Source organism: Pristis pectinata, chromosome 24 (genome assembly GCF_009764475.1).
Source record: "Pristis pectinata isolate sPriPec2 chromosome 24, sPriPec2.1.pri, whole genome shotgun sequence".
Classification (NCBI taxonomy): domain Eukaryota; kingdom Metazoa; phylum Chordata; class Chondrichthyes; order Rhinopristiformes; family Pristidae; genus Pristis; species Pristis pectinata.
This window is the reverse complement of record NC_067428.1, coordinates 17,904,107-17,931,934: the sequence shown is the minus strand read 5'-3', so window position 1 is coordinate 17,931,934 and position 27,828 is coordinate 17,904,107. Positions and strand designations below refer to the sequence as shown.

The 27,828-nt window shown below is 45.4% G+C and overlaps 1 protein-coding gene across 1 annotated transcript in view; it reads right to left on the bottom strand.

The window, feature by feature from the left end:
• The window catches only part of mast3b (microtubule associated serine/threonine kinase 3b), a 41,517-nt gene that overhangs the window by 11,254 nt on the left and 2,435 nt on the right, over positions 1-27,828 (bottom strand). Inside the window, exons 2-20 of the mRNA XM_052037560.1 lie at positions 24,770-24,855; positions 22,468-22,537; positions 19,921-19,999; positions 19,490-19,650; positions 18,698-18,773; positions 16,616-16,825; positions 15,457-15,558; positions 13,566-13,698; positions 13,334-13,392; positions 12,481-12,566; positions 12,181-12,389; positions 11,343-11,481; positions 9,547-9,679; positions 5,796-5,961; positions 5,184-5,285; positions 3,807-3,929; positions 2,919-3,031; positions 2,324-2,451; positions 1,304-1,527 (exon numbers count right to left, since the gene is read on the bottom strand). Of these exons, the coding sequence (XP_051893520.1) occupies positions 1,304-1,527; positions 2,324-2,451; positions 2,919-3,031; positions 3,807-3,929; positions 5,184-5,285; positions 5,796-5,961; positions 9,547-9,679; positions 11,343-11,481; positions 12,181-12,389; positions 12,481-12,566; positions 13,334-13,392; positions 13,566-13,698; positions 15,457-15,558; positions 16,616-16,825; positions 18,698-18,773; positions 19,490-19,650; positions 19,921-19,999; positions 22,468-22,537; positions 24,770-24,855 (2,399 nt within the window). The remainder of the gene's footprint in view (positions 1-1,303; positions 1,528-2,323; positions 2,452-2,918; positions 3,032-3,806; positions 3,930-5,183; positions 5,286-5,795; positions 5,962-9,546; positions 9,680-11,342; positions 11,482-12,180; positions 12,390-12,480; positions 12,567-13,333; positions 13,393-13,565; positions 13,699-15,456; positions 15,559-16,615; positions 16,826-18,697; positions 18,774-19,489; positions 19,651-19,920; positions 20,000-22,467; positions 22,538-24,769; positions 24,856-27,828) is intronic.

The window sequence follows — 27,828 nt, the reverse complement described above, 5'->3', positions numbered from 1 at the left end:
GTGTATCCTAGACCAATAATTAAAGTGCATTTTGTAGATGGTACATACTGCAGCCACTGTGCAATTGGGGTTGATGATGGAGGGAAAGAATGTTTGGAATGGTTAAGTTTCATCAGTGATGACCCCAAGATGTTGATGGAGGGTACTTGCTAATGGTAATACCATAAATGTCAAAGGTAGGTGGTTAGACTCTCTCATTAGAGATGCTCATTGCCCACCACTTTTATTGCGTGAATGGAATTAAACATTGTGAGACATCAGCAAACATCCCTACTTCTGATCTTGTTTTGGAAGGAAGATCATTGATGAAGCAATGGCCCGTGACACTGCCCTGAGGAACTCCTACAGCGATGTCATATGGCTAGGATGATTCACCTCCAACAACCACAACCTTTGTACGAGGTATGACTCCAACCACTGGAGTGTTTTTCCCTTGCTGTCTATTGGCTTCAATTTTACCACGGTACCCTGATTCCAGACTATGTCGAACGCTGCCTTGATGTTGAAGGCAGTCACCATCAACTTTCCTCTGGAATTCAGTTCTTTGTTCGTTGTTTACACCAAGGCAGTGATGAGGTTTGGAGCGGAGAGGTCCTGGCAAAACCCCATACTGGGTGTCAGTTGCAATCTGTAGATAACACTGCATGTATGCAGCTATGTTTTTAATATCTACCTTATGTCTCTGACTGAGACGGACAGATTATACAAAAGGGGATATAGAAAAGTGTGAAGGGCATAGATTGCTTCCTTATTTATTAATGCCATAGCATACATAGGATTAAAACTACTTGCTGCTAAGAAAGTCACCTATATGCAGAGAATATTCATGATGATTATACGCTAATCCAGTTCTCCCTGTGAGTTTGAGATGTGGGGACCCATTTCAGAGATGCTCAATTATAAACTTGTGGTCCATCTCTCCAGAAAGATCATTTGGAGATCCGTGAATGGAAAGGATGAATCATGATAAGACAAACAATGGTATCCCTAAATAACCCTGACACCAGTTGGTGCTTTAAGGTAGTGATATTACAAAAGGCCATAGATTTTCCCATTCCAGGAACAGTGAGGGATGGCTGCACTGCTGGAGATGTAGAATGGAGCAAACATAGCACTGTGGGAGCAATACTAAGGGAATGTTGTACTGTTGGAAGGGCAGTAATGAGGGAGTTCTGCACTATTGTAAGGGCGGTAGTGAGGGAATGCTGCACTCTTGGAAGGCCACTTTATAATGCAGCCAATCCCATGCCATTGCAATGTGGCCAATACTGCTGTTGTGTAGTAATCTGCTCAAATTTCTCACCTGAGTATGTTCTGGCTCTTGGTCTGTTCGTCTCAATATCTGATGACGCCTCCATCAGTTCTTGCCTTTCTGGACATGGTATCCGTTGGCTGAGTGCACAAAGCTCACTCTCATCCTCTGTGGAGAATGCAAACCAGGGGATAGTATCGGAACTAGCAGGACCATGGCTGGGACTCTCAACTCGGTCAAAGTGGGAGGTGGTTGAAGATGCTCCAGACTTCAGGCTGTTCAACAGAAAAGGTGCTGGTAACTGCTTAAACAACTGTGCACACACTGTCTCCAACATTAGTGACAAAAGGATTAAACCTTGACCCATAACGCTGTGCTAATTCTTTGACACAGCTGTAAATCATTATCACACAATAAGAATTAAACCATACATATTCCTGCACAAGCTATTGACAATAGAGTACACATTCCCCCACTGAGCTGGTATCAGTGCCAGCTCTTTCATACAGCAATGTCATTCCCATACAACAAGAATTAAACCATGCACATTGTCCACAATGTATCGTTAATTGAGTGAATTCTCCTCACGGTATGCTTGTTAATATAAGCATTCCCACCATATAGTAGCATTGGTCACACTTTGCCCATGATATTTGAGATTTGTGTGCTTCATAGTACAAAATTCCCAAAATTGTACTGGTGTTAATGTACACCCCCCCCCCCCCCCCACAATATGTGATATTAGGGCGTACAACCCTGACATTATCCTGGTGTAAGTTTGCACATTCCCCACAGTGCACTGATAATGGTCTAAACATTTCCCACTACACCATGAAATTCAGTGTACTGATAATGTACTGATAATACTGATAATGTACTGATAATACATTTCCCTCGATGTGGTGGTATTCACTCTGTTCCACTCCCACCATGTCTCTAAATTGTCAATCGATCCAGTATTTGGTACTGATGAGCAGAAAATTCCTCAAAAGGAACATTAAGGAGAACAAAGCCATTATCTTCAATCTTATCACATTCCCTCAGGAGGACAGGCTGGAGCTGTACTATTACCTGGGGCTGGTGCTGATTGAGTGCTTTGGGCTGCTTTGATGCATTCGCTCCTGTGCCTCCTCTTTGGGGTCTGCTGATTCATGGCTCACAGTCATAGAAGTTGCCAAATGCTCAGAGCTGCCATAAACCTGCAACATATTGTAAATATTAAACATGCACAACCTGAAGCTTAAACAAATTAAAGCCACTGAATCCAAACATGTCACTACACAATAAATCGTTTCACACAATGACATTGAACAATGCAATCAATGACCAATTAATCCACATTTAAAAGGATGGAGGGTGTGGCCAACACCGCAAACCAATGTCTTGATCTTCTGCCAATTAATGCAAAATAAGTGTTTAGGACAATGCTCTCTTGGCACTGTCTTTCTGACAATGCAACGCTGCCCTTCAATTCTCTCCCTCCAACAGTGCTCTTTGGTACTGTAGCTCTGCAATGAGGGACAGCAGTGCTCTGATATTGTGATGCTTCCTCAGTATTGCCCCTCCCATAGTGCAGCGCTTCCAGTGAGCTGCTTTGTCAGCAGTGCTGCTCAGCCAACAGCGCTGTGCTCTTTCCCCCCTACCCTGTGGTGTTACCGTACCATACCTTACTGAATCGGTGTGAACAGGATGAAAACTGTCGGATCTCCTGAGATGATTCTTCATCATTGGTGTCGTCTTCCTCCTCGGATGCTAAGTGCTGGTACCTCTCCGAGCGAGCTGCAGGTACACACAGAACAAGATTCTCAGAGGCCCAGAAATCTTTTTTGGATTACATCCCCACATACGGAGGAAGACAAGATGCATGATCACTGGGATTAATCTTTGGATGGAGAACACACTGCAGCAACACTGGAATTAACCTCGCCAAGGGCTCTGGAATTAATTACTGCAGGGCCACTCAGATTAATGGGGCGGCAAAGTAGTGCAGCTAGTTGAGCCACAACCAAGCAGCACCAGAATCCTGAGTTCAATTTTGATCTTGGGTGCTGTGTAGAGCTTGCACGTTCTCCGTGTGACTGCTTAGATTTCCTGCAGGGACTCCAGCTTCCTCCCATATCCCAAAAACGGACAGGCCCCTGTATATTGTCTCTAGTGTGTAGGTGAGTGGTAGAATTGGGGGGGAGGAGAGGTGGAATTGATGAGAATGTGAGAATAAAACATGGGATTAATGTTAGATTAGTGTAAATGGATGGTTGATGGTCAGTGCAGATTCAGTAGGCTGAATGGTCTGTTTCTGCACTGTCTCTCTTTATGACTCTGAGAAGCACTGGGGTTAATCACAGCAAGGGCACTAGGACTAATCATTAGACCAGGACAATGGGATAACTCAAATGGACACCAGAGCATGAACTCAAGGAACTAATGCCAAGAACTGCTGCATGTTGATGCACCACCAGCAGAAATAAAAAGGGTCACTAAAAAAGATCAAGGATCAGTGATGGCTCCTTGTGGGATTTTATGTCAGAGAATTTTGCACTGGTGCTGCACTCACTGTCGAAGTAGCTGGTGTCTTCGTCAGACTCGAGCTGAGGGATGAATTCCGCCTTCTGGCGCAGCAACCCATTCCAGTCCAGCCGAGTAAAGAAGCCGTGCTGTTTCACCTCAAGGGCCCCACCTGCACACCGGAAAATTGTAGCAAACTTAACACCCAGTGTGGTACTGAGTCCCCCACACCCGCATCGCCCAGTCCCCCACACCCACATCGTCCAATCCCACACCCACATCGTCCAGTCCCCCACACTTAGTCAGGTACAAGGTCCCACAGCCACATATAGTCCAACATCACATCCAATGTGGCATCGTCCCAGTCACCCACATAGACCGATGCCACACACAATGAAACCGACAAGCCTGCTCAGTTCAATCCCACAGCCGATGTGGTACTGAGTTGCAAGGACCAGCGCAATCCAATTTCACACCCAACAGTAGCATAGCGGTTACCGTAATGCTATTACAGCACCAGTGATCGGGGTTCACTTCCCGCCGCTGTCAGTAAGGAGTTTGTACACTCTCCGTGTCTGCGTGGGTTTCCTCTGGGTGCTCCAGATTCCTCCCACATTCCAAAGACGTACAGGTTAGTAGGTTAACATGGGTTTAAGTGGGCGGCGTGGACTTGTTGGGACGGAAGGGCCTGTTACCGTGCTGTATAAATAAAGTCTTTATTAAAAGTTTTAGTAAAAGCAGAAGGGCATTCTGTAGATAGGAGGGATTAGCTATGTTTGCACAACATTGTGGGCCAAAGGGCCTGTTCTGTGCTGTACTGTTCTATGTTCTAATAAAGTTTTTTAAAGTAGTGTTGTCTCACATCCTCTAATCCCACGCCCACCGAATCCCATACACTTGCACAGACCAATCCCATACCCAGTGTGATATGGAGTCCAAAACCTTGAGCTCACACTCACTGCCCCATGGATCTATGGATCAAAAGATCACTGAGAGAGAGAGAGGGAGGGAATTAACAAAAACATTGGTTTAAGTTGTGTTCTGAGCTTGTTACTAAATTCTGGCAGATTTATTCAGTAACAGAATAATTAAGTATTTGGACAGAAACAGCTAGTCAGTGAAAAACCAGTGTGTATTTGTAAAGCTGGGTCACATCCAACTAACCCAAACTGAGATGGCAACTAACCTTGATGGACAGGTAGGTCAGTGTCCATGGATGTTATTTCTAGGAATTGCAAGGTGTTTCTAATGTTCAAGAGAGCTTAAGAGGCAGCAAGAGGTGCAGAAAGTCAAGAGCCAGAGAAAGGTCACACAAATGTCAGGAATGGATCAGAGCCGCTCCTTAATTCACATTCTCATAGACCCACTGCCTATGGGAATTGACAAATGGTCTGACAACCTGTCAGTCAAAGGTCTGGGTTCTTACCAGTGCCCAGGCGATCGCGTGGATTCTGCCTCAAGAGCCTGCTGATAAGATCCTGGGCTTCCGAAGGGAGGGCCTCCTCTTCACTTGGCCACATTATTTCATCTGCAACACAATAAACCTCCTTTGTCCCATTTCCGAAATTCAGAGGACAGCCAAGCAACATCCACATCGAAGTGTAACAATGACATCAGACCCTAGTGCTTAGGTTCACTGCCCTGTGATCCTGTGCTCACACTTGCTGCCCCAGAGCGATTGCGTACTCACACTTGCTGCCCCAGTGATTGCGTGCTCACACTCACTGCCCCAAGGTGATTCCATGTTCACACCTGCTGTCCAGAGTGATTCTATGGTCACACTTGCTGTGCTGAGTCATTTTGTGCTCACACTCTCTGCCCAGAGTGATTCGGTGCTCACAGTCAGCTGCCACCTCCCTCCATTGTCAACCCCCACCAAGCCCAACCCCAGCCCTGGCCCTACTGCACAACAGTGTTACTTTAGCAGGAAGGCACTTCCAATCCCTGAGCAATTCTCTGGTCAAAGCCACACTCCCAACCTAGGGCCCCTGACCATCAGATCCCCAGGAACATCAACTTGTTGTCTGTTGCAACTTACCACTAACCACCTGCCCGAAGAGCTCTTCCGGAGTCTCTCCGAAGAACGGAACACAGCCAACCAAGAATTCGTACAGAACGACCCCCATGGCCCACCAGTCTACAGGTTTGCCGTATCCCTGCCGGAGAATTACCTCAGGGGCAATATACTCGGGGGTCCCACAAACCTGTCAGAAACAAAACACCTCATTACCAAATTGACCAGACACCACCCAACACTTCCCAAGCAAACAATGAATCAGGTCACTGAACCAGCATGGCACACTAAACCTCTGACCCCTCCAACACCCAAAACCTCACTCCTTCATCCCCTCACTCTGTCCACATCAACACACCAACCCTGTTCTTTGTCCACTGTAATGTATTCCAGGCTTACTGTGGACTACGAGGCATGCTGAAAGCTCTCAATGACAATAATATGCACAGGGCATCAGCAGCTTCAATACAGGGTTGTGGATTTTATTCTGGTTGAATGGAAAAAAAAATCACACCAACACTCAGGTTGGGCCTAGGTTGTACATACAGATGACAATGTCATTACATTCTATAACTATGACTTGCTTACATACACCACACCGTTTTCCCTCTTTGCAAACAAGAGTGTGAACACTCTTCTCATGTGTACACAGTCATTATCAGTTCAGTCTGTTGACAGGCATCTTCAGTCAGGTTGATGTCCTTGGCCCCGTACTTGTCTCTGAGGTTGTATTTGTTCCATGAACTGGAGAACCTGCACCTCTTGGCTTAACTCACTGTTGTTCAACATTGGATAATTTTATGTCAACATCAGGAAGAGACTCATCAGCACACATCACTTCAGTATCTACAGATACGACTCTTGCTGTAATTAGCTGTGATCTTAACACACATCAAATATCTCTTTGGACTACACACATGAACAACTGCAATGAGGTCCCATTGTTGGGTTTTGTACTTGCTCACCTTCACCGGTATTCCATGCATAGCAAAGGTCTGTCTCAACTCTTCACTGGTACATTCTGCTGTTGCACAATTACCTACATGGCTGATTTCAATCCACTTTGGATGAGAGTCAGTATCAAGGAAAGTGTTGTTCCCATTTTGAGAGATGTCAATATGACATCATGGAACAATTAATTCAGTCACTTCCATGGCTGTAGTGGTGTCTCAGGTGATATTGCTCTGCGTGCAGGTAAATGGTGTACATTGATGTGAATTCTTCCAAATCTTTCTCAATTCATGGCCAATGCACAAAGCTCCTGGAAATGGCTTTCCCTTTGTCAATGTCGGTGTATTCCCCATGTTACCCATCTAAAATCCATTTGCTGGGAATTCTTGGAAGAATTACACAACATCTCTATTTCAAACAGCCCCAATCCATAGACAATTCAGACCCGAGACTGTAGAATGGCTGTTGGTTTTCAGTTGAACACTTGCCCTGACTGTCCAGGGTTCTGTCTTGAAAATATTCAAAGTGTCTGCTTTCACTACCTTTGAAGAGAGTTCCAAAGACTTCTGACCCTCTGAGAGAAAAATCACCTCATCTGTGTCTCAAATGAGTGATCACTTACTGTTGAACGGTGATACCTTCATTCTAAGTTCTCACACAAGAGAGAACATCCTCTTCACATCTACCCTGTCAAGACCCCTCAGGATCTTATATTTCATTGGAGACACAAGAGACTGCAGATGCTGGAATCTGGAGCAACAAACAATTTGCTGAAGGAACTCAGTGGGTTGAACAGCATCTGTGGGAAGAAAGGAATTGTCAACGTTTCAGGTCAAAACTCTGCATCAGTCCTGTTGCAGGGTTTCGATCTGAAATGTCGACAATTCCTTTGCTGCCACAGATGCTGCTCGACCCACTGAGTTCCTTCAGCAAATTGTTTGTTATGTATTTCAATTGTGCCTCTCATTCTTCTGAACTCCAGCAGGTACAATCCTAGTTTGTCCAGTCATGCCTCACATGAGCTTACTCTGGTATTCTTACACTGCATTTATATCCTTCCTTAAATAAGGTGAGCAAATCTGTATATAGCATGTCAGATATAGTCTCATCAATGTACTACGTAACTGAAGCATAACCTCCTTAGTTTTGTATTCAGTTCTCCTAGCAATAAACAACATTCTGTTAGCCTTCCTAGTTATTGCTGTACTTGCATTCTAGCCTCTTGTGAATCAGGCGATGGGACACCAGATCCCTTTGCATCACAGAACTCTGTATCTCTCACCATTTAGATAATATGCTCCTTGTCTAGTTTTTCTGCCAAAATGAACACTGTTATATTTCCCACATTAGGCTCCATTTGTCAGATCTTTTCCCACTCTTTAATTTATCTATATCCCTTTGTTGCCTCCTTATGGCCTCTTTGCAACTTGCATTCCAACCCGTCATTAGTAAATTTAGCAACTACATCTTCAGTCCCTTCATACAATTGTAGAAATTGTAAAAGGTTGAGACCCCAGGTCTGATCCAGTGGCTCACCCTTTGCTACATCAGACAATTCATGTGGTAATCTGAATAGAGTGTCATCAATTACATTTTGCTATGACAAACGATGTTCAAGCAGAAAATCATTGTGATAACAAAACTGCCCACCTGTGCATCCTTGGATCTGCTATTGTTGAACTACTGTGGCTTTACTACCCAGGATTGCTGATAGCAGTTTATGATCAGCAACGAGAACAAAGAGGCTTCCCAGCAGGAACTGATGGAACTTCTTCACACCAAAGAGAACTGCTTGTACTTCTTTCTCAATGTGTGCAGTTGTTATACTTGCCTTTGTTAAGAAAATGTGAAGGAATTGCTATAGGCAGTTCCTGCTCAGCATCTACTACGTGGCTGATGATAGTGTCTACATCTGGGTCATAGCATTGCACTCTGGCTTTGGGTTCTTGATGTATTGTGGTGAACCAGTGGAGATTTGCTACCAGTGAGGATTCTTCACAGCAGTATTCAATACCTGTGCCTTTTCAGCAAGAACAGGAATATTACTGGCTTTGAAAAACATCTCCATCCTCTCCTTGTAGGGTATTAATGATTTGCACGTCTTGTTATACACCAACAAGCTGCCATGACTGCCACATCCTTTCTTGTTAAAACAATGCTGCAGGATTCAAGACTTAATGCTTTCACTTTATACCCAGCACATTCCACTGTGTTGCAGACTAACACAGCCTGCCGTGCTCGCCTTTTATTTCAAATTCAGTTGATGTGGCTTTAAGTGCAACTGCTGCCACCTGCACTTCTCCTCTCTCTCCATCCAAGCTAGCTCATTGGCACCTGCACAATATGTCCTCAACAAGCCTCTAGCCAAACACTTCCCTGTTCAGGTCATTCAATGCACTTTCTGCTGCATTTGCCTCACAACTGCAGAGATTTTCCAGAGTCTCATGACAAGTGCAATGTGGTAGAAATGCTTTAGAATTGCAACAACAAATATTTTTCCTGTATTTTTTTTCCTGTCAGGGTAATTCACATAGGAACTGAAGACAACCTTCATTGTCAGTTGTGGCTTATCTTGCTGTGGGCCTTGGTTTATGCTGGCAGAGCTGGTAAGATCTAACTGCAATAATATCTCTAGGACATTCAGAGCTCCCAAATAAGGGTATGGAGTTTATCCTAGACTAATAATAAGGTCCACCAACGCACGGTACTTAGGCCACGTGTGTGACACTTTATTCCATAAGATGTTTAAATATTATACACAAATACATGCCACACTCTAACCCCTGTGCTCTGACCTCATTCGCCCCACACCCCCATCCCGTACCTGTTTATCGATGAACTCCCGGGTATCTTTTTCAAAGTGATCCTCGTAGAGGTTGGTGGTCAGGTTCATAAGTCCAATCCGCGAGAGGCCGAAATCAGTCAGCTTAATGTGACCCATCGCGGTGATCAGCAGGCTGGAATCACATCAACAGTCAGAACAAAGTGACCGCCTGACCAGCAGTCAATGCAGAGTGACAACTGGACCAATGAAGTGATAACTCCCCACTGTTCCTTGCTGAAATTATCATTTGACCAACAGTCAGTGCAGACGGACAACCGACCGACAGTCAGTGCGGAGTAATAAGTTGACCGACGGTCGATAAGAAGTCACGGCCTGAGCAATGGTCAGTGCAGAGCAACACTTGGCCAAAAGTCAGCATTGTGGAACAACTTAAACATTGATCAGCACAACAGGGCCCCTCGACTAATTGTCATGGCAGAGTGAGCACACGCCCAATGTCCAGGGCGAAGCGACACCGCAGGTAATGGTCAGCGCAGAGTGGTGACGGTCAGCAGTCAGCATGGTAACCACTCGATCAATGGTCAGTGCAGGGAACCAGAAGTCAGCATTGAAGGTCAAATTAATAATCAAAATCAATCTTGGGTTTAAAATTAACAAATGATCTGCATCAACCAGCAAGCAGAAGAGCATTTGAAATTCCTACCACCCAGTGTGTATCCCAGTTACCCTCCTGAAATGCCTGGTGCCTTAGATCCTGGATTTCATTGGGAATAATTTCCACTCATAGAAACCACACACTCTATCTTGACAACTTTAATCAAATCGCCACCAGACATTATTTTCCTGGACCTTTCCTGAGGTGTGCTGCCCAGAACTGCCCACAGTGAAGTCTGACCAAGGCTTGGTACGGCTGTGGCACAATCTCCAGCCTTTTATCTACTGAATATAAAGACCAACATTCCATCAGCTTTCTCTTATTATTTCCCACAACGGCTCATGACACTTTAGTCATCAATGTACACAGATCACAGAACATATAGAAGGATATAAAAATACCTCCATCCAGAATCAGAGCAGGGAAAATGGTAAAAAGGCAAAGTTGGGGGTTCTTTATCTGAGTGCACCCAGAACTTTTAACGAGGAACTAATGGCACAATTCGATATCTAATAGCCCCCATAGAGCCAAGGTTATAAACAATAAAAGTTTAGAATTAAATATTCCAGTATACTGTTATAAGGGATAAGCAAAATGGAAAGTGAGCGATAGCCTTGATAATAAAGCATGGGATGTAGACAGTTGAGAAGGCCCTGAGCTCAACAAGTTAATACGTAGAATCAGTCTGAGTGGAACCAAGAAACAGGAAGGGGTTGAAAACGTTGGTGGGTGCTGCCTACAGGCCCCCAAAGAGTACAGTGAACTCCGATAATCTGGCACGCTTGGAACTTTGGTGGTGCCAGACTAACAGACTTCCTGGACTTTGGATATTATTTCCAATTAATGCCCCAATATTTTTAATTCTTTCGTGTTAGATGTTACACAGTATTATAATAATTTTTTCAATGAACCCAGTAAGTTTAAAGGAAGCATGGGAACTGGGGTCCCAGTGACTTGAAAGGGAGTGTGGGAACAAGTGGAGAGGGAGTGAATGAAATATAGGAGAGACAGAGGGAAGGAGAATGAGAGAGGGGGAGAGCAGGACAGTAGAGGAATGGGGGAAGAGAAAAGGAAAGAGAACAGGAAGGAAAAAGATAAAGGTTGAGGGAGACAGACAGACAGATGGGACATTGCCTTCCTGATTTGAGAAAGTTCAGTTGTCTCACGTGATCTTGCTTACTTGTCTGGTTTGAGGTCCCGATGAACAATGCCATAGTTATGGAGATATTCCAAGGCCAGAACCGTTTCTGCGAAGTACATTCTGCTCATGTCAACTGGTAGTGGACCAATATTCTTCAGGAGGTTTGCACAGTCTCCACCTAAACACATGAAGCACAGATGGTCAGACCAAGTGCTGGAGCCTTCCTTAGCTGAACCACGCTCCCTGGGCCCCTCCCACTCTCCTAGCCACTACTACATCCCATCCCACTCCATGGATCAGGCAATACTCAACTCTCAGGTCCCCTGCTATGCAATATTTCCTGGGTATCAGCTAACCCTCACTCCCTGGGCCATGGCTACATCCCACAACCCAGGTCCTCCTATACCTCACTACACTGCACATATGGACTCTTCCTCAATCACTTGCAGTGCACACCCAGCATCCTCAGTCTGTGCTCCCTGGATCCCTGTGCACTGAGGTCCTGGAGAGGGTCTCCCAGGCCCAGTCTCACATTCAATGCCCAGAGTCGCAGCCCTTGGAGATGTGGGTCTCAGGACTGCAGTCCAGGGACCGAGAAGCCACAGTCGCGGCCCCAGTGACCGAGAACCACCCGTCACAGTTCCAGAGACCAAGAACCTGAAGTCTCAGGTCCCAATGATTAAGGGCCCTGAGGTACAGATCCCAGGCTACAGAGTTATGAGCTCCAGTGACGCTGGTCCTGTGTATCTAAGGCCTGGGGTTTTGGCCACAGACTCAACATAGTATTGAAAAATGAAGCAGTCAAGAGACCAAGCCCTAGCCACATGTTCTGCCTGACAACCCTAAATAGTATGGGCTCTGTGATCCTGAGGCTTACCTTCCACATACTCCATCACCATGCACAGGTGGCGCTTAGTCTCGAAGGAACAGTACATGCTGACAACAAATGGGTTCTCAGCGAACGTCAGGATGTCTCGCTCAACAAACACCTGCTGGATTTGGTTCCTCAGGATCAAGTTGTGTTTGTTTACCTTCTTCATGGCAAATCGCTGTCTTGTTTCTATATGTCGGACCAGATAAACAGCCCTGGGGATATAAACGCCCCGTCACAAACACATTCACTGCAACTTGCCATTGTTAAAGAGTAAGTAATGGAAGGGTTGTGTGTCTGACCTACCCGTATGCCCCATTACTGATCAGCTTAATTGTCTCAAAATCACTCTCGGTGGGTTTTCTGCGCAGTGGAATTGATCCAGCTCGTTGCTGAGAAAACAATACTTTGTGAATTAAAAATGATCATTCTTTCATACCAAAAATCCAGCAACTCATTGGAAATTGTAAGCATAAGAAACAAAAGACAGTCAACTGAGCCTTCAACTTACTGACCATTATTCTGTGGCCTTTCCCAAATACTACTGCCCCTTGTGCTGTGCCCTTTGCCTTGAACTACTGTGCCTTGCACTGTGCTCCCTGCTATGTACCTCCAAATGCACTGAAGCCAACAGCTTGCCTTTTTTATTATGCAATCAGTGTAAAAAAGTAGGAAACCCAGCTGCCACTCTGCACACGGGAAGCTCCACAAACCGCAATACGATAATGGTCACAAGATCTAAGTCTGTCCATATTGGATGAGGATTCACTATCAACTCAGGACACTGGGAAGGATCCCCCTGCCATTCCTCCAATACTTCCATGGGATCTTTTACATCCTATGGTGCTGCACCTCTGATAATGCAATGCTCTCTTAGCACTGCCTTGCAGATAATGCAATACTCCCTTAGCATTGCTCCTCTGGAAGTTGCCAGTACTCTAATGATTTCTGAAATTACTTGGGTCTACCATGGTTAATTGTGCCGAAGGCAGATGAATCATGCTGCTTGTGCTCACAATGCCTTCGTTGTCACTATGGCGTGACCCTGGGAAAAAAAAATTAGCAAAGGCAGACTTTGCTGTGCCATTTTAGCACCCATTTCCTTGCAAGAAGAGTTCTAGCTCATTTGATCTGAACAGAAATAATTCTGCATACTTACATCCTGAGACTCATCTGTATTTGGGGAGACTGTGGTAATACTGTCCAGCTGAACCATTTCTGGGTAAAAAATACAATTTCAGAAATAGAATGAAACTCAGTGCACATCACACTCACAAAATCCACAGAGTCACACGTGACTGAATTTGGGGAAGGGAACACACGGGCTTGTGGTATTAGTGGAGAGAGATTATTATTAATGAGCATCAGAAACACAACTCAATTTTTTTTACCATGGAGTGGATCCTTCGTCAGTCCCAGCTGACTAATGATATATCGAGGGATATCAGTCTTTATGCCTTGTCCAATTTTTGCATGTCCCTCTGCTGCTTCCAGTAAATGGTAAAATTCCTCAGGGTCAAATTCCTGTCATCAAATCACACGGTAATTATTAGTTAGTAAGCAAAGCTGTTTAGACAAGATGAGAGTAACTAATGGTATAACTGTCTTTTGAGGGTAACAGTCCCTACTCTGTCTGGCCTATACACGACTCCAGATCTAGCAACAAGGTTGAACCTTGACTACCTCCTCAATTCACAGAATAAATGCCAATGTGACCAATGACCTGGATATCCAAGAAATGAATTTAAGAAAACTTCACTGTAACAGTGCAGTATCCCTGTGTATTAAGGATAAATGTAACTCCCTCTATATATGTCCACTCATTGTTCATTCAAGGTGAAGGCCACTCAATGCAAATGCAGAGAGTCACTATTTATTCAAAGGGGTCACTCTCTTTTTAACTGTACAAAATTACAGTTTATTCAGGGCAAAGGTCAGTCCCTGCGTGACCATACAGAGGCACTGTTTCTATGCCCTCAGTCATTCATTCTAACTGAAGTGGGACATTATGTATTCAAGATATGGATGACTCACTATATAATTGCTCAACATCACTACTTATTCAAAGTGATGGTTGCTCTCTGTGTAGCTGTGTTCCGGGTTGCTATTTATTCAGGGTAACCTCACTCATGCTGCAACTGTACAGAGTCTATTTATTAAGGGTGTGGTGTTGTACTTTGGGAGGACAGATGCAAGGGGAAAGCATACAGTAAGTGGTAGGGAAACTGATGTACAGAGGGATCTTAGGGGCAAGTCCATAGCTGCCTAAAAATAGCAACACAAGTAGACAGGGTGGTAAAGAAGGCATATGGCATACTTGCCTTCATCAGTCAGAGTGTTGAGTATAAAAGTAGGGAAGTCAGGTTGCAGCTGCATAAAACTTTGGTTAGGCTACATTTGGAGTACTGTGTGCCATTCTGGTCACTGCATTACAGGATGTGGAGGCTTTGGAGAGGGTGCAGAAGATGTTGACCAGGATGTTGCTTAGATTTGAGAGTAGTAGCTATAAGGAGAGGTTAGATAAACTTTGTTTTCTCTAGAGTGTTGCAGAGTGAGTGGTGACCTGATAGAAGTATATACAGTTATGATTGTCAGAGACATTTTCCCAGGGTGGAAATGTCAAATACTAGAGGGCATAGCTTTAAGGTGAGAGGGGGAAAGTTTAAGATAAATTACAAGGTGTTTTTTTTAAAAACTGAGAGAGTGGTAGGTATGTGGAACATGCTACCAGAGGTAGTGGTGGAAGCAGACACGATGGCAATGTATAAGAGGCATTTAGACAGGCACAGAAGCAGGCAGTGGATGAAGGGATATAAACCATCTGCTGGCAGATGGGATTAGTTTTATTTGACATCATGGTCGGCACAGACATCGTGGGCTGAAGGACCTGTTCCTGTGCTGTACTGTTCTATGTTCTATCATCAGTCTAACTGTATATAGTTGCTGTTTATTCAAGGTGAGGATCACTCACAGTGTAACTATAATACAGGGACTGTTCATTCAGGGTGAGGGTCATTCATTGTGTAATTATACAAAGACACTGTTCATTGGGTGAGGGTCACTCAAGGTGCAACTGTATAATGTTACTGTTCATTCAGGGTGAGGACCACACCCTGTGTGATTATACAGAGACAGTTAACTCACAGTGAGGACCCTTCACAGTGTAACTCTACAGAATCACTATTGCTTTCAGTGATGAGGGGTATATGTAATCCAGAGGGTTTCTCCTTCTGCCTTAATGTTGCTTCCCAAGGACTAGCAGTAGGATCCTGTGAAACTCACCAAACATTCAAGCAGGCGAGCTGGCCGAGCGATGATCATCAGCAGCTTCCTCACCAGTTGAGTGATGAATGTCACCTCATCACTGTCCGAGCGGTCAAAGGCCTGGAGAGAGGAACAGGGAACAGCAGTCAGAGCAGAGCACAGCAAGAGGAACTGCGATAGAAGGGAAGGGGGGAATTAAGCAGGAGGAAACAGGAGGCAGAGTGAGGGGAAAGGGAGAAGCGTGTTCCAATCCAGCCTCCCACTCAATCCCTGCTTGAGGTACTGTTGCTAGTGGTCATTCCACATAGACCTCTTGCTCTGGAGATGATCAGAGCTCAGGCTGCAGACTGTACCAGTTGAGCTGTCATCTCACAATTGTCTGCTGAGTTCGGCAGATTATAAATGCAAGCTATGAATGGCACTGGATCTCTGGTGACAGGATGCTAGGATCCGAAGTCAGATTGTGTAAGGCTGTTATCATTAGGTCATAGTTGGGGATGTTCACTGATTAGTCAATTCCATTCGCAAAATGCAGCCACACCTTCATGAAGCAAGATCTGGACAAGATTCAGACATGGGCTAAGAAGTGACAAGAAACATTTGTGCCACAGAAATCCCTAACAATGACCATTGCCAACAAGATAGTATAATTACGTTCCCTTGATATACAATAGCATTTTAATCACTGGGTCCCCAGCACTAACATCCAGAGGGTCATTACTAAACAGTCACTCAGCATGCCTAGCCACATACTGTAAATACTGTGTCTACAAGAGAAGGACAGAACCAAGTATGCTGTGGTGAGTGACTCACCTCCTGACATTACAATGCTCTTGCAGCGTTGGTGTGTGGCTATTGGGGGCTTTGCAGATATAGTGCAAGAGGGATTTGGGTGTGGGGATCTGCAGCTGAGGATCAGTTGTGTGGGTTTATGGGTGGGGTCAGGGTGGATTGCAACAGGGGGAATCAAGGTTTGTGCGTGGAGATTATTGATGGACATGGCAGGTTGCAGTTGAGGGTCAGGGGTGTCGGGGTTCGCGACTAGGGTTGTGGGATGAAGGGTCTCACAGGTGGCAATCAGGTGAGGGGGTTTATAGGGATGTAGTTGTATGCAAGACTTGTCTGGGTCACCCACACTAGGTGGCTCTGTGTAGAGACGGGCCGGACTGGAACTCACATCATGCAACAACTTCTCCAGATTTTCCTGTAACTCCAGGAAGTAGCGTGAAGTGATGAGGGCTTCCCGCGACTTGTCCAGACAGTCCCGGGCCAGCTCGATGATCTGATGGTGGATGAATCCCAGCACTCCATCGGCCAGGGGCAAAACAGCTTTCGGTGAGAAGCTGCTGATGATCTCCTGCAGTCGCTCCTCCATCTGAGCAGTTGCCTGTAACCAACGGAGAATAAAGTGTCCAGTTAGTGAGGAGGGTAGTAGGGGGGCAAGACCATTATACACAGAACACTGCTGAAGCAGACTCAAACCCAATGTGACAATGGTAGGATAAGAAAAAGGAGCAGAAGCCTGCTTCACTTTCCAATAAAATCTCAGCTTCTCTGATCCCGGACCTCAGCTCCACTCTCCAGCCTGTTTCCCATACCCTCAACTCCCTGAAGTCCAAAAACCCTATAGTCAAAAATATACTCAATGTCTCAGTCTCCACAGCATTCTGTAGTAAAGAATTCCAAAGGTTCACAAACCCTCTGACTGAGTTTTTCGAAGCGGTAACTAAGTGTGTAAATGCAGGTAGCACTGTTAACCTGACCAACATGGACTTCAGTAAGTCCTTTGACAAGCTCCACCGTGAGAATGTGGTCCATAGCAAATTGCTCAAGGGATCCAAATTACCCGTGGCAAACGGGATCCAAAATTGGCTTAATGATAGGTGGGTGACGGATGAGATTATTTTTGTAATTGGAAGCCTGTGACCAATGGTGTACCGCAGGCATTGGTGCTGGGACCCTTACTGTTTGTTTTATACATATTATCAAGTTGGATGTGAATGTCGGAGTATGATCAGTAAGTTTGCAGATGGCGTGAAAATTGGCAGTGTTGTTGATAGTGAAGAGGATAGTATTTGGCCACAGAATGTTATTGATGAGTTTGGAAAGATGGACAGAGCCATGGCAGATGGAATTCAATCCTGAAAAATTTGAGGTGATGCATTTTGAGATGACTGATAAGTAGGTCCCTGGAAGTACTGAGGAACAGAGGGACCTTGATATACACATGTAGATAAGGTGGTTAAGAAGGCATACAAGTTACTTGCCTTCATTAGCTGGGACATATGAGAAGAGGAAGGCTATGGTACAACTATATTACATACTTTTCCAACATTTGCTGATTTTATTTTGGATTTCCAGTAACTGCAGTTTTTTTTAATTTTAATGTTACGTAAAATATTAGTTAAGCCACAGCTGGAGTATTGTGTGCAGTTGTGATCACTGCCTTATAAGGATGTGATTCCACTGGAGAGGGTGCAGAAGGGATTCAGCAGGACATTGCCTGGGATGGGGAGTAACAGCAATGAGGAGTGACTGTATATGCTAGGTTTGTTTTGCTAGGAACAGAGAAGGCTGAGGGGGGACCTGACAGAGGTATATTAAAGTATGAAGGGTATGGATAGGGTAAATAGTGAGAAACATTTCCTCTTAGAAAAGTTGTCTATAATGAAACGGTATGGGTTTAAGGTAAGGAGTTGGAGATTTAAAAGGGATCTGAGGAAGTCAAGGCACTTCACTCTTACATGCTTCAATAAAGTTACCTCCTATTTTTCTAAACCCCATTGAGTCTAGGCCCAACCTGTTCTATCATTCATCTCAGACCAATCCCTTCATCCCAGGAGCTAATCTCGTCAACCTTCTCTAAATTGCTTCCTGGGTTATTGTATATATACTTCCTTAAATAAGGAGACCAAAGCTAAATGGAGTGCTAGTGGTGAGAAAAACAATGGTGAAAATCAGCCTTTTGGCTTCAGTAATATTGTTTGAAGAATAACTCTTGGGACGTCATTGGGAAGAACATTTTCCCAGTGATGCATGATCTGATGCATCCACTGAGAGAATAAGTAGGACCCCACAACTTTCTCCTTCAATGGGACTCACTCCGATCAGTACAGAAATTTTATGCTCACGTCTGGGGTGAGCAGGAAATCTTCAGAATTAAAGATGAGGATGCAATCCATGGGCCAAGTGCAGAACTTCATATGTACAGTATCAGAGCTGAAACAACCCTGGGTCACAAGGATATCATAAGACTTACCTTAGGAAACCGCTCTTTGTAAACATGATTCATCATCACAATCTCATTGTCGAAGGAAAGCGATGAGCGCCCAGGGCTATCAGGAAACAGGAATAATAAGGAAGTATTATTAATATTATTTATATTAGAGACAACTTTATTGACATTACCAACATTATTGATACAAGATAACTTATTGTAATTACAGACACTTATAAATGTGACTAATATTATCATTGACATCAGACATATTGAAGCACCAAAAAACGAGCAGCTGGAGGAACTCAGAGGGTCAGGCAGCATCTATGGAGGAAGATCCTTCATCTCTGGACTGAAAGAGGGGAGATAGCCAGGAAAAAGAGGCGAGGGGAGGGGTGGGGCAAGAGCTGGCAAGTGATAGGTGGATCCAGGTGAGAAGGGGTTGATTGGCAGCTGGAGTCAGGTTGGGGAGGGAATGGTGGAGATAGTGACAGAGGCTGGGAGGTGATAAGTGGAGACAACAAAGAGCCGCAGATTATGAAATCTGGAAGGTGAAGAGAAGAACCAAATAAGGGGAGGGATGATGGGGAGGAGTGGTGGGAAGCCCTAAGCCTGCTACTGTCACTACCACCCTTATGCCTTTGCTTCCCCATGAGAGAGCCCTGTCAACACAAGCTGCTGCCCTCTTCGAGTCTCTCAGTCTGTGATATTGCCTTTCTTGTTCCAATGCGTGTATGAGAGAGGCTTCAGTTTCTGCTGGGAGTCCTGCATCCCTGAGAGCGGGGATCGGTCACACCCAATGTCGGTCAATGTCTGTCCATCCGTCCCTCATACCTGAGACTCCGGGATCGAGGACGGGTGGTGGGTGACTGAGAGCCCTCGTCGTCGGCGGCGACACTGTCAGTGCTGCGGAAATGTTTGCAGAGGGAGCGGAGCTCCTCTGCAGTGGGCTGGAATGGCAGTTGATGTAACCGCTCCTGAGAGGAGGAGGAGGACTAGAGGAAACACAAAACAGTCTGAGCAAAGCCACTGCCACACCGAGGGTCTCAGTGCCCCTGGTTTACCCAAACACCCTCCCCCAACCCACACACACTCATCTTTGTCCACTTTTCCACACGGCCCTCATTCACCTGCACACATTTCCATCCCTACGCAGCTAACCCACTCTGTTCTCTGGCCTCTCATTCCCCACTTTCTCCCACTCCCCACCACATGTCGGTAGGATTGGGCAACTGCCCACCCACGAAGCCTGAGTGAGGACTCACAGACAGGGTAGAGCTTGGAGTATTGGTTCCATATCCAGAAGATGGGAGCGAGGCCAAGGACCAGCGGCGGCCATCCACCCTGTGAAAGAAAATCAACACAGCATGATCCCGCTACTGCCAAGAAAGAACAGATCCCCTCATAACCAGCTATGTTTGCCCCACCAGTAACCCCCCAACTGATTCCCTGTGCAGCTAACTCCTGACTGGCCAATCTCAGAATAGAAATGAAAAACAGAACACTGGAGGAACTCAGTGGGTGGACCAGCATCTGTGGAGGCAAAAGGTGTAAACTGAAGTTTCAGGTCAAGACCCTGCATCAGGACTGAGAGGGAGGGAAGAGGAAAGATTGCCAGTATATGGCAGTACGAGGCAGATGGGACAGAGGCTGGTAGGTGGAACCAGTTGGGATGGGATGATGAGCAGGTAAAAGCAGGTGGGGAAGGGAGAGGGGTCAGGGATGAGAAAGGTGAACAAAGGAAGAAGAAAACCCAGTGGATGGGTAGGTGTGGAAGGAGAACACGGGGGTGTGGGTTACCTGAAATTGGAAAATTCAATGTTCATACCATTGGGTGTAAGCTACCCAAGGGGAATATGTGATGTTGTTCTTCCAATTTGCATTTGGCCTCTCTGTAGCAACGGAGAGGGCCGAGAGGGTCAATGTGGGAGTGGGAAGGAAAGTTAAAATGACATGCAATCAAAAGCTCAAGATAGCTGTTGCAGATAGAGCACACAGAGGTGCTCCACGAAATGGTCGCCTAGTCCATGAAATGGTCGCTTTGTTTCACCCAGGTTAGGTCTTTATTCCTTGGAATGTAGGAGAATGAGGGGTGACCTTATAGCGGTACTTAAAGTTATGAGAGACATAGATAAGGTGGATGGTAACAGTCTTTTCCCCAGGGTAGGGGAGTCCAAAAACTAGGGGGCAGAGATTTAAGGTGAGAGGGGAAAGATTTAAGGGGGACCCGAAAGGCAACTTTTTCACACAGAGGGTGGTGAGTATATGGAACGAGCTGCTAGAGAAAGTGGTTGAGGCAGGTTCAATAGTATCATTTAAGAAGCATTTGGAAAGGTACATGGAGGGGCGGGACTTGGAGGGATATGGGCTGAATGCAGGAAATTGGGACTAATTAGGTGGGCACTGTGGTTGGCATGGTCTGGTTGGGCCAAAGTGCCTGTATCGTGCTGTATTCTATGACCAATGAGGGCCACATCATAAGCACCAAATGCAGTAGACCAGGTTGGGAAAGATGTAGGTGAATCTCTGCCTCACCTGGAAGGGTTATTTAAGTCCCTCGAGAGTAGTGAGGGAGGAGGTGAAGGGGCCGGCATTATACCTCCTACGGCTACAGAGGCAAGTGCCAGGGGACAGCGATGGGTGAGTGGGGAGGGATGTGGACCAGGGACCCATGAAGAGAGTGGTCCCTGCAGAAAGCAGTGAGGGGGTGAGGGGGAAAATGTGTCTGGTGGTTGGATCACGTTGGAACTGGTGGAGATGGCATAGGATGATATGTTGGATGCAGAGGCTGGAGAGTGGAAGATGAAGACCAAGGGAACTCTATATTGCTGCTCTATCTGGAGAGCAGGGGGTCAAGAGCAGATGTACGGGAAATAAAGGAAATGCGTCTGGTCAATTATGGCAGAGGCGAAGCCACGTTTATGGAAGGAGGAGGACATTTCAGAAGCCCTAAAGTAGAAGGCCTCATCTTGAGAGAAGATGCAGTGAAGATGGAGAAATTGAGGAAAAGGGATAGCATCCTTACAGGAGGCAGGGTGGGAGAAGGTGCAATCGAGATAGCTGTGGGACTCACTCGGTTTACAGAAGATGTCAGTGGCAAGTCTGTCTCCTGAGATGGAGACTAAGAAATCCAGAAAAGGAAAAGATATGTCAGAGATAGTCCCTGGGTTGTGTGACAAGGTTAGGTTCAGGTTCAAGGTTGGGAACCTGTATCAGGGCTGGGGCCAGGTATCAGGAATGGATTCAGATTTGGGGACTGGGGACTGAGGCAGGGGTTGGGGTCATAGATTGAGCACACAGTCAGAGCTGGTATCTGGGATTAGGATCAGAGTCATGGACTGGGCTGCAACAGGGTCAGGGCATTGTCTGGCCTGGTTAGGGAGTGACTTTCAGCACCTAAAGATGTAGAGACTCAAAGCCCAGAATCAGGGCCTAGCAGAAGGAAAGGAATCTCAAGAGTTAGGGGAACTCCAAGAAATCTCAGGTCAACCAGTACTGAGTTAACCTCACAGAGCGTGCTTAAGATTCTCTTCCTAGCTTGTGCCAAACAAATCAGGTGGAACGGGAATTGGAGAGAGTAGGCAGGATTGAAATGTGAGCAGGCTAGCCTTACAGTGGAGGGAGGGAAGGCACGGATCGGAGGGAGGGAATGCACGGGATTGGAGTGACGGTAGAAGTTGATCACACGGGGACAACGGGGATCATACTGAGGGATGGGGTGGATTGGACACCTCATTGCCAGTATCCATCCTTCCTTCTAGAACACTTTGCAAATGCCCTAACACACAGAAGAATCCGGAATTCTTCAATACCTGCGTGCGAAGGGAAAGTTGAGAGCAGGGCTGGTGGACAAATTCCTTGGACTGTCCAGCGGGCTTCCAGCTAAACAAGATCACAAACATTTGTCAAAGCTATTGTAATTAAGAAATGAAATCTAAAATAAACAACAGCACAGCTGTTAGAAAATGAGGATAAATTTTCTAAGCATTGGTTAGATACAGAATAAAGCACCCTCTACACTGCCCTTCCAAGGAGAGGGACAGCACACGTTTGATACTGAGAAAATCAATGCCAATTTCTTCCTTTGCCCCATCAGACTCTATTATCTCCATCCTCTCCCTGATAACTGTCTGTAAATGACCCAGATCATTTGCATCTGACCCTAGGCTGAACATCAAGCACATATCGACAACACCTCTCAGTCCATCTATTTCTATCTCTATAACTGCCCCCTCTGCCTCAGTTCATCTGCTATTGAAACCTTCATCCAACCCTTTGCAGCTTTCAGACGTGACAATTACATTCATTTCACCTATCCTCTCTCACTCTACTTTCTGTCAATTTGCAGTCAGTGAAGTACAGTAACACCGTGTCCTAACTCGCTCCAAGTGCTGCTCACCACCCCAGTTCCATGGGGTCAGGGTCTGGTGTTGGTGGCTGGGGACCAGGATCAGAGTCAGGGGCTGGGTTGCAACAGAGTCAGGCCCTTTACTGGCTCTTGTTCAAACAATGTCTTGATTTTAAAATTCTCATCCTCATTTTCAAATCCCTTGGTGGTCAGATCACTTCCTAACTTGGTAATCTCCTCGAGACCTTTAACCCTCTGAGATCTCTGCCCTTCTCCAGTTTTGGCCTCTTGAATACCCCTGAATTTAATCACTCCAATACTGGCAGCCATGCCTTCAGATGCCAAGGCCCAAAGCTCCAGAAGTCCTCCCAAAACTCGCCATCTCTCTACTAAACCCATCTGCCCTAATTATTCTTTATATATACTGGTATCAAATTTTGTTTGGTAATGTTCCTTGAAGCACTTCGGGATATTTTGCCTCATTATAAGTGCGACCACATATTCAGGAATAGAGTGATACAGGCCTGATGCGGGCAAATGGAATCACGGTCAGGATGGAGGAGTTGGGCCGAAGGGCCCATTTCTGTACTGTACATTTCTATGAATATATTTTACAAACATTATTATCCACGCAGCTGTGCCTTTAAGGATTGCTGGTTAGGCCACACATCAACTTGATCTTTCTCTGGGCCTGAATCTGATGTCTAGCTGCTGTGTTCATGGGGAAGGGACAGTGGAAAGGTAACTGGCACCACTTCCAGTTCAGGGGGACACCTGCAGCAATATGGCAGATCCAAACATAAGCTGATAACCATAAGAGGGCTGGGAGGGATTAATCCTGATGTCAAGGCACCTGTGAATCCAGGGAGCCCCAACAAAATTGACCAAAGAACCACTCATCCTTGTTAAGGGAATCTGTTTACCCAGTGCTCTTATCACAGGGCTCATTCATAGCCCCTCCACCACTAGTGCACATGGCTGCCGAGCGCAACTTCTAAAAGATGCACAGTGGTTACTAGCCGAGGCTCCTCCAATAACAGCTCACAGTCGCACTACTTCTATCGCCAACAGGACAAGGACAGCGGGTACAGTGATGCCCACCCACTGTGACACACCATTTTGATTTCAGATTGGATTGGCATTCCTTTCTCATCCCTGGATCTACATCCTGGAACACTTGAGTCAACAACACTGTGGGAGCACCTTCATCAGAAGGAGTGCAGTGATTCAAGGCCACAGTTCACCACCTTTTCAAAGGCAGTAGGGAGTGGCAATAAATACTGGCCTTGCCAGTAAAACCCACATTCCAGGAACAAATGGGAAATCTTCCATTAATAGCATCGAGTTTCCCAATGCGCACACCCACCTCACAGGATACTACAAATCCCCCTTTCAAAAAGCCATCAACCTCCCACCTCGTCTAGTATATCCTCTAACCCCAGGCGGTCAGTGATGGGATAGTGTGTCCTGGTAGCCCCTGCCTGGCTACTTTTGCACATCATGGATTAAGTCTGAGGTGGACTAACAGATTGATGAAGATAGAATTCCACCCGTGTGTCAACGTAGGTCTGGGCAGAGGTCTGGGTTAGAGCACAGCTCTCAATGAGGTCTCTCACATAGCCCATTATAAGTTGTCTGCAGGGCACCTGGCTCCATGGGCTGTCAATCACACTGAGCAAGTGCCCTCTTTTTAAGATTCCATTTTAAGCCCCAGTTCCTGCATGAAACAAAGAACTGACTTGAAATGACTCTGAATGTTTCCTTACCTGCTGGTAGAGAGAGTGGAGAGAGAGGCCGAGAGAGGCTGGGAGACCCTGAACTCACCACCAGGCTCTTCCTGTTACTGCGGCAACTGAGAAAAAAAATAGACATTAAGATCAATCCAAGACATCCAGAGATTGGAAGACTTCTAGAAGCAAGAGCAAGAATTGGAGCTAGAAAACTGGGAATAAAACTAGAATATGAAATGGGAAACTGGGAACAACCATTAAAAACACTTGAGCAGGATCAGGGAAACCAGTAGCAACAAGTGGGAATCTGGTTACATCATGAGGAATAAGAGCTAGAAAAGGAGAACAGGTACATACAAGGTACAGATGTTGACACTGAGTGGGCCAGTGCCGTGCCCTCCCCCCCCCCACCCCTCGTGTGAATATATGTACACATATACATGAACATAAATACTAATTAGGAGCAACACCAGGTCATTTGGCCCCTCAAGTCTGCTCTGTCATTCATTAAAATCATGGCTGCTTACACTGCCCTTTGAAGCAGGGAGTTCCAAAGGCTCATGTCCCTTTGTGAGAAAAATTCTTCTCACCTTTCTTAAAAGGGTGACCCCTAGTTCTAGATTCACCCACAAGGGAAAACATCTGTTTACATTCACCCAGTCAAGACCCCTCATGTTCCTGTATGTTTCAATCAATTAATCTTGTACTCTTCTAAACCCCAGCAGATAGAAGCCGATTCTTTCCTCATAAGGCAACCCAACCATTCCAGATATCAGTCAATAAACCTTATCTGCACTGCCACCAATGCATTTACATCCTTCCTTAAATAAGGAGACCACATGTAGATTTCTGTTTACAGTATTCCAGATGTGGTCTCAACAGTCCCTACATAACTGAAGAATAACCTCCTTACTTTTGCATTGGATTCCTCTCACAATACACAATAATATTCAGTTTGTTCTTGCTGTACCTACACACTAGCCTTTTATCCCCTGACAGAGAGCCATGAACCTTTGGAGCCATGACATCCCAACTCCTTTGCATCTCAGAGATCTGCAATCTCACATTTTAGATAATTTTTCCTGCCAAAATAGATAATTTCACATTTTCCAACATGATACTTGACTTGCCAGATCTTTGCCCATTCACTTGACCTATCTATATTGCCTGATAACCTTCTCATGTCCACTTCACAACTTATTTTCCTTGGCAAATTTAGCAACCATACACTCGATTGAGGTGCCAGCATTGCTCCCTTTGGCACACTGCTTAATGCATCTTACCAACCAAAGACCCATTTGTGCCTGCTCTCTGCTTCTTGTTAACTAACCAATCTTCTGTCCACAGAGATATGTTAGCTCCTACATCATAAAGATATGGCATGTTAGCAAATGCCTTCTAGAAATCCAAGTATAATAGATCCACTGCTTCCCCTTATCCGCAGCACATGTTATGGTTACCTTCATTTTATCTGGCTTGCTCCCATAATCTTCATTGTCCTCCCAACCCTTCCCTTCACTCCCCTCCAACTTAACCACAAATATTGACACAACTTCTCCCCCAACCTCCAAGCTTGCGGAATGAATCTCACAGGCTCACAACCTAGGTTCTCCTACCCTCTGAATTAGATTTCTTAGGCTCCATCAGGTAAAACAAAATCTTCCTGGTGCAATTGGAAGAAGAACATGGAGGTTCTTCCTGGCTTCTTGATGTCAATGTTAATCTCTCAATCAATGACGACCACATGGTGTTATCATCAGTTGTTTGTGGGAGCTTGCTGTATGCTCATTTGCTACCACATTTCTTGCACTGTTACAGCAACATCACCTCAATGTATTTTCCTGGCTGCAGAAAGCTCTGGAACATGCTGAGGTTGTGAAAAGCAGAAAAATTCAGTGTTTCTTCGAGTTAAGATTGTATGTCTGGGTACTCGTTCTAAACTTTTGATCCACCTTCACTCATGCTATCATTATTATTAAACTCTTCTACATATCACCCAGTAGCCAGTATTACTGATTTCCATTCTCTTCTGTTACTCTCAGACAGGAGGGTCAGCTGCCTTGAATAAAAATAAACCCTTTCCAAACTCATTTTACCACGTCGCGACCCAGGAACCAACCACAGCAACAAGCTGATATTGGCTAGCACAGCATACTGTTAGACCATTCATGATATCCTTTAGGCATCAACCCAGAGCAGGATTCAAAGCCATTACCAGAAAAGCACAAATTAATAAACAGAGTTAAGAAACCCTTGGACCTGTTGTAATGCAGCAATCTGAAAGTAAGGTCTTTTTAATCTTTTTAAATTTTCTTTTTTGGAAGCACTAACCACAGTAGAGTTTTGTTCTCCGGTTTCTTGCTTCTGAAGTTGTTGAACTATATGACTGTGACAGGCATCACATGTGACTCTCAGGTTCTTATGACAGACAATCAGCCTGAAACATTCACCCTCGCTTCTGTTCTGTCCCTCCACCTCCATTCAATAAGATCATGGCTGATCCTCTACTTCACTCCACCCAAGAATCCAATTATAATTGCTCTGCAGGAGATCTCCAGCGTAACTTGCTGGCTCATAGATCCACCTAATCTCACTGACCCACTCCCTCACCAAAGGTCTACATCGATCCTAAACTAATCATATTGCCTTATCCTCTCCCCATATCCCTGCATCAATCCCAAACTGCCACAGTATCTTTTCATAGCCCTGTATCAATTGTAAACAGCTGCACTTTTGGAAATATGTTATCTACATTTAATATATTTCTCAGACTGTGCCACAGCCACCACACGGTTACACAACCTCTTCTGCCCCTTTCTCAACAGTTCCTCAATTTCTGTTGCTCTGCTCTACCCTCCCAGGAAGACAACTTAAAACTGCCCCTCCTCATTACAGGCCGTCCCTGGGTACAGCCCGTACACATGAACAATGTTTGGGCGACCGGCGGGAGGATTTGCCAGCTGCTGTGGGGCTGCAGGCATCTTCTGCCACGTGGGAACTTGGTTTGCGGCAGTATCGAACGGTTGAGTTATACACACTGGTTTAACGATGGCCTGTGTTTTTATTTAAATATATTGCAGGGCAGCCACATTTCC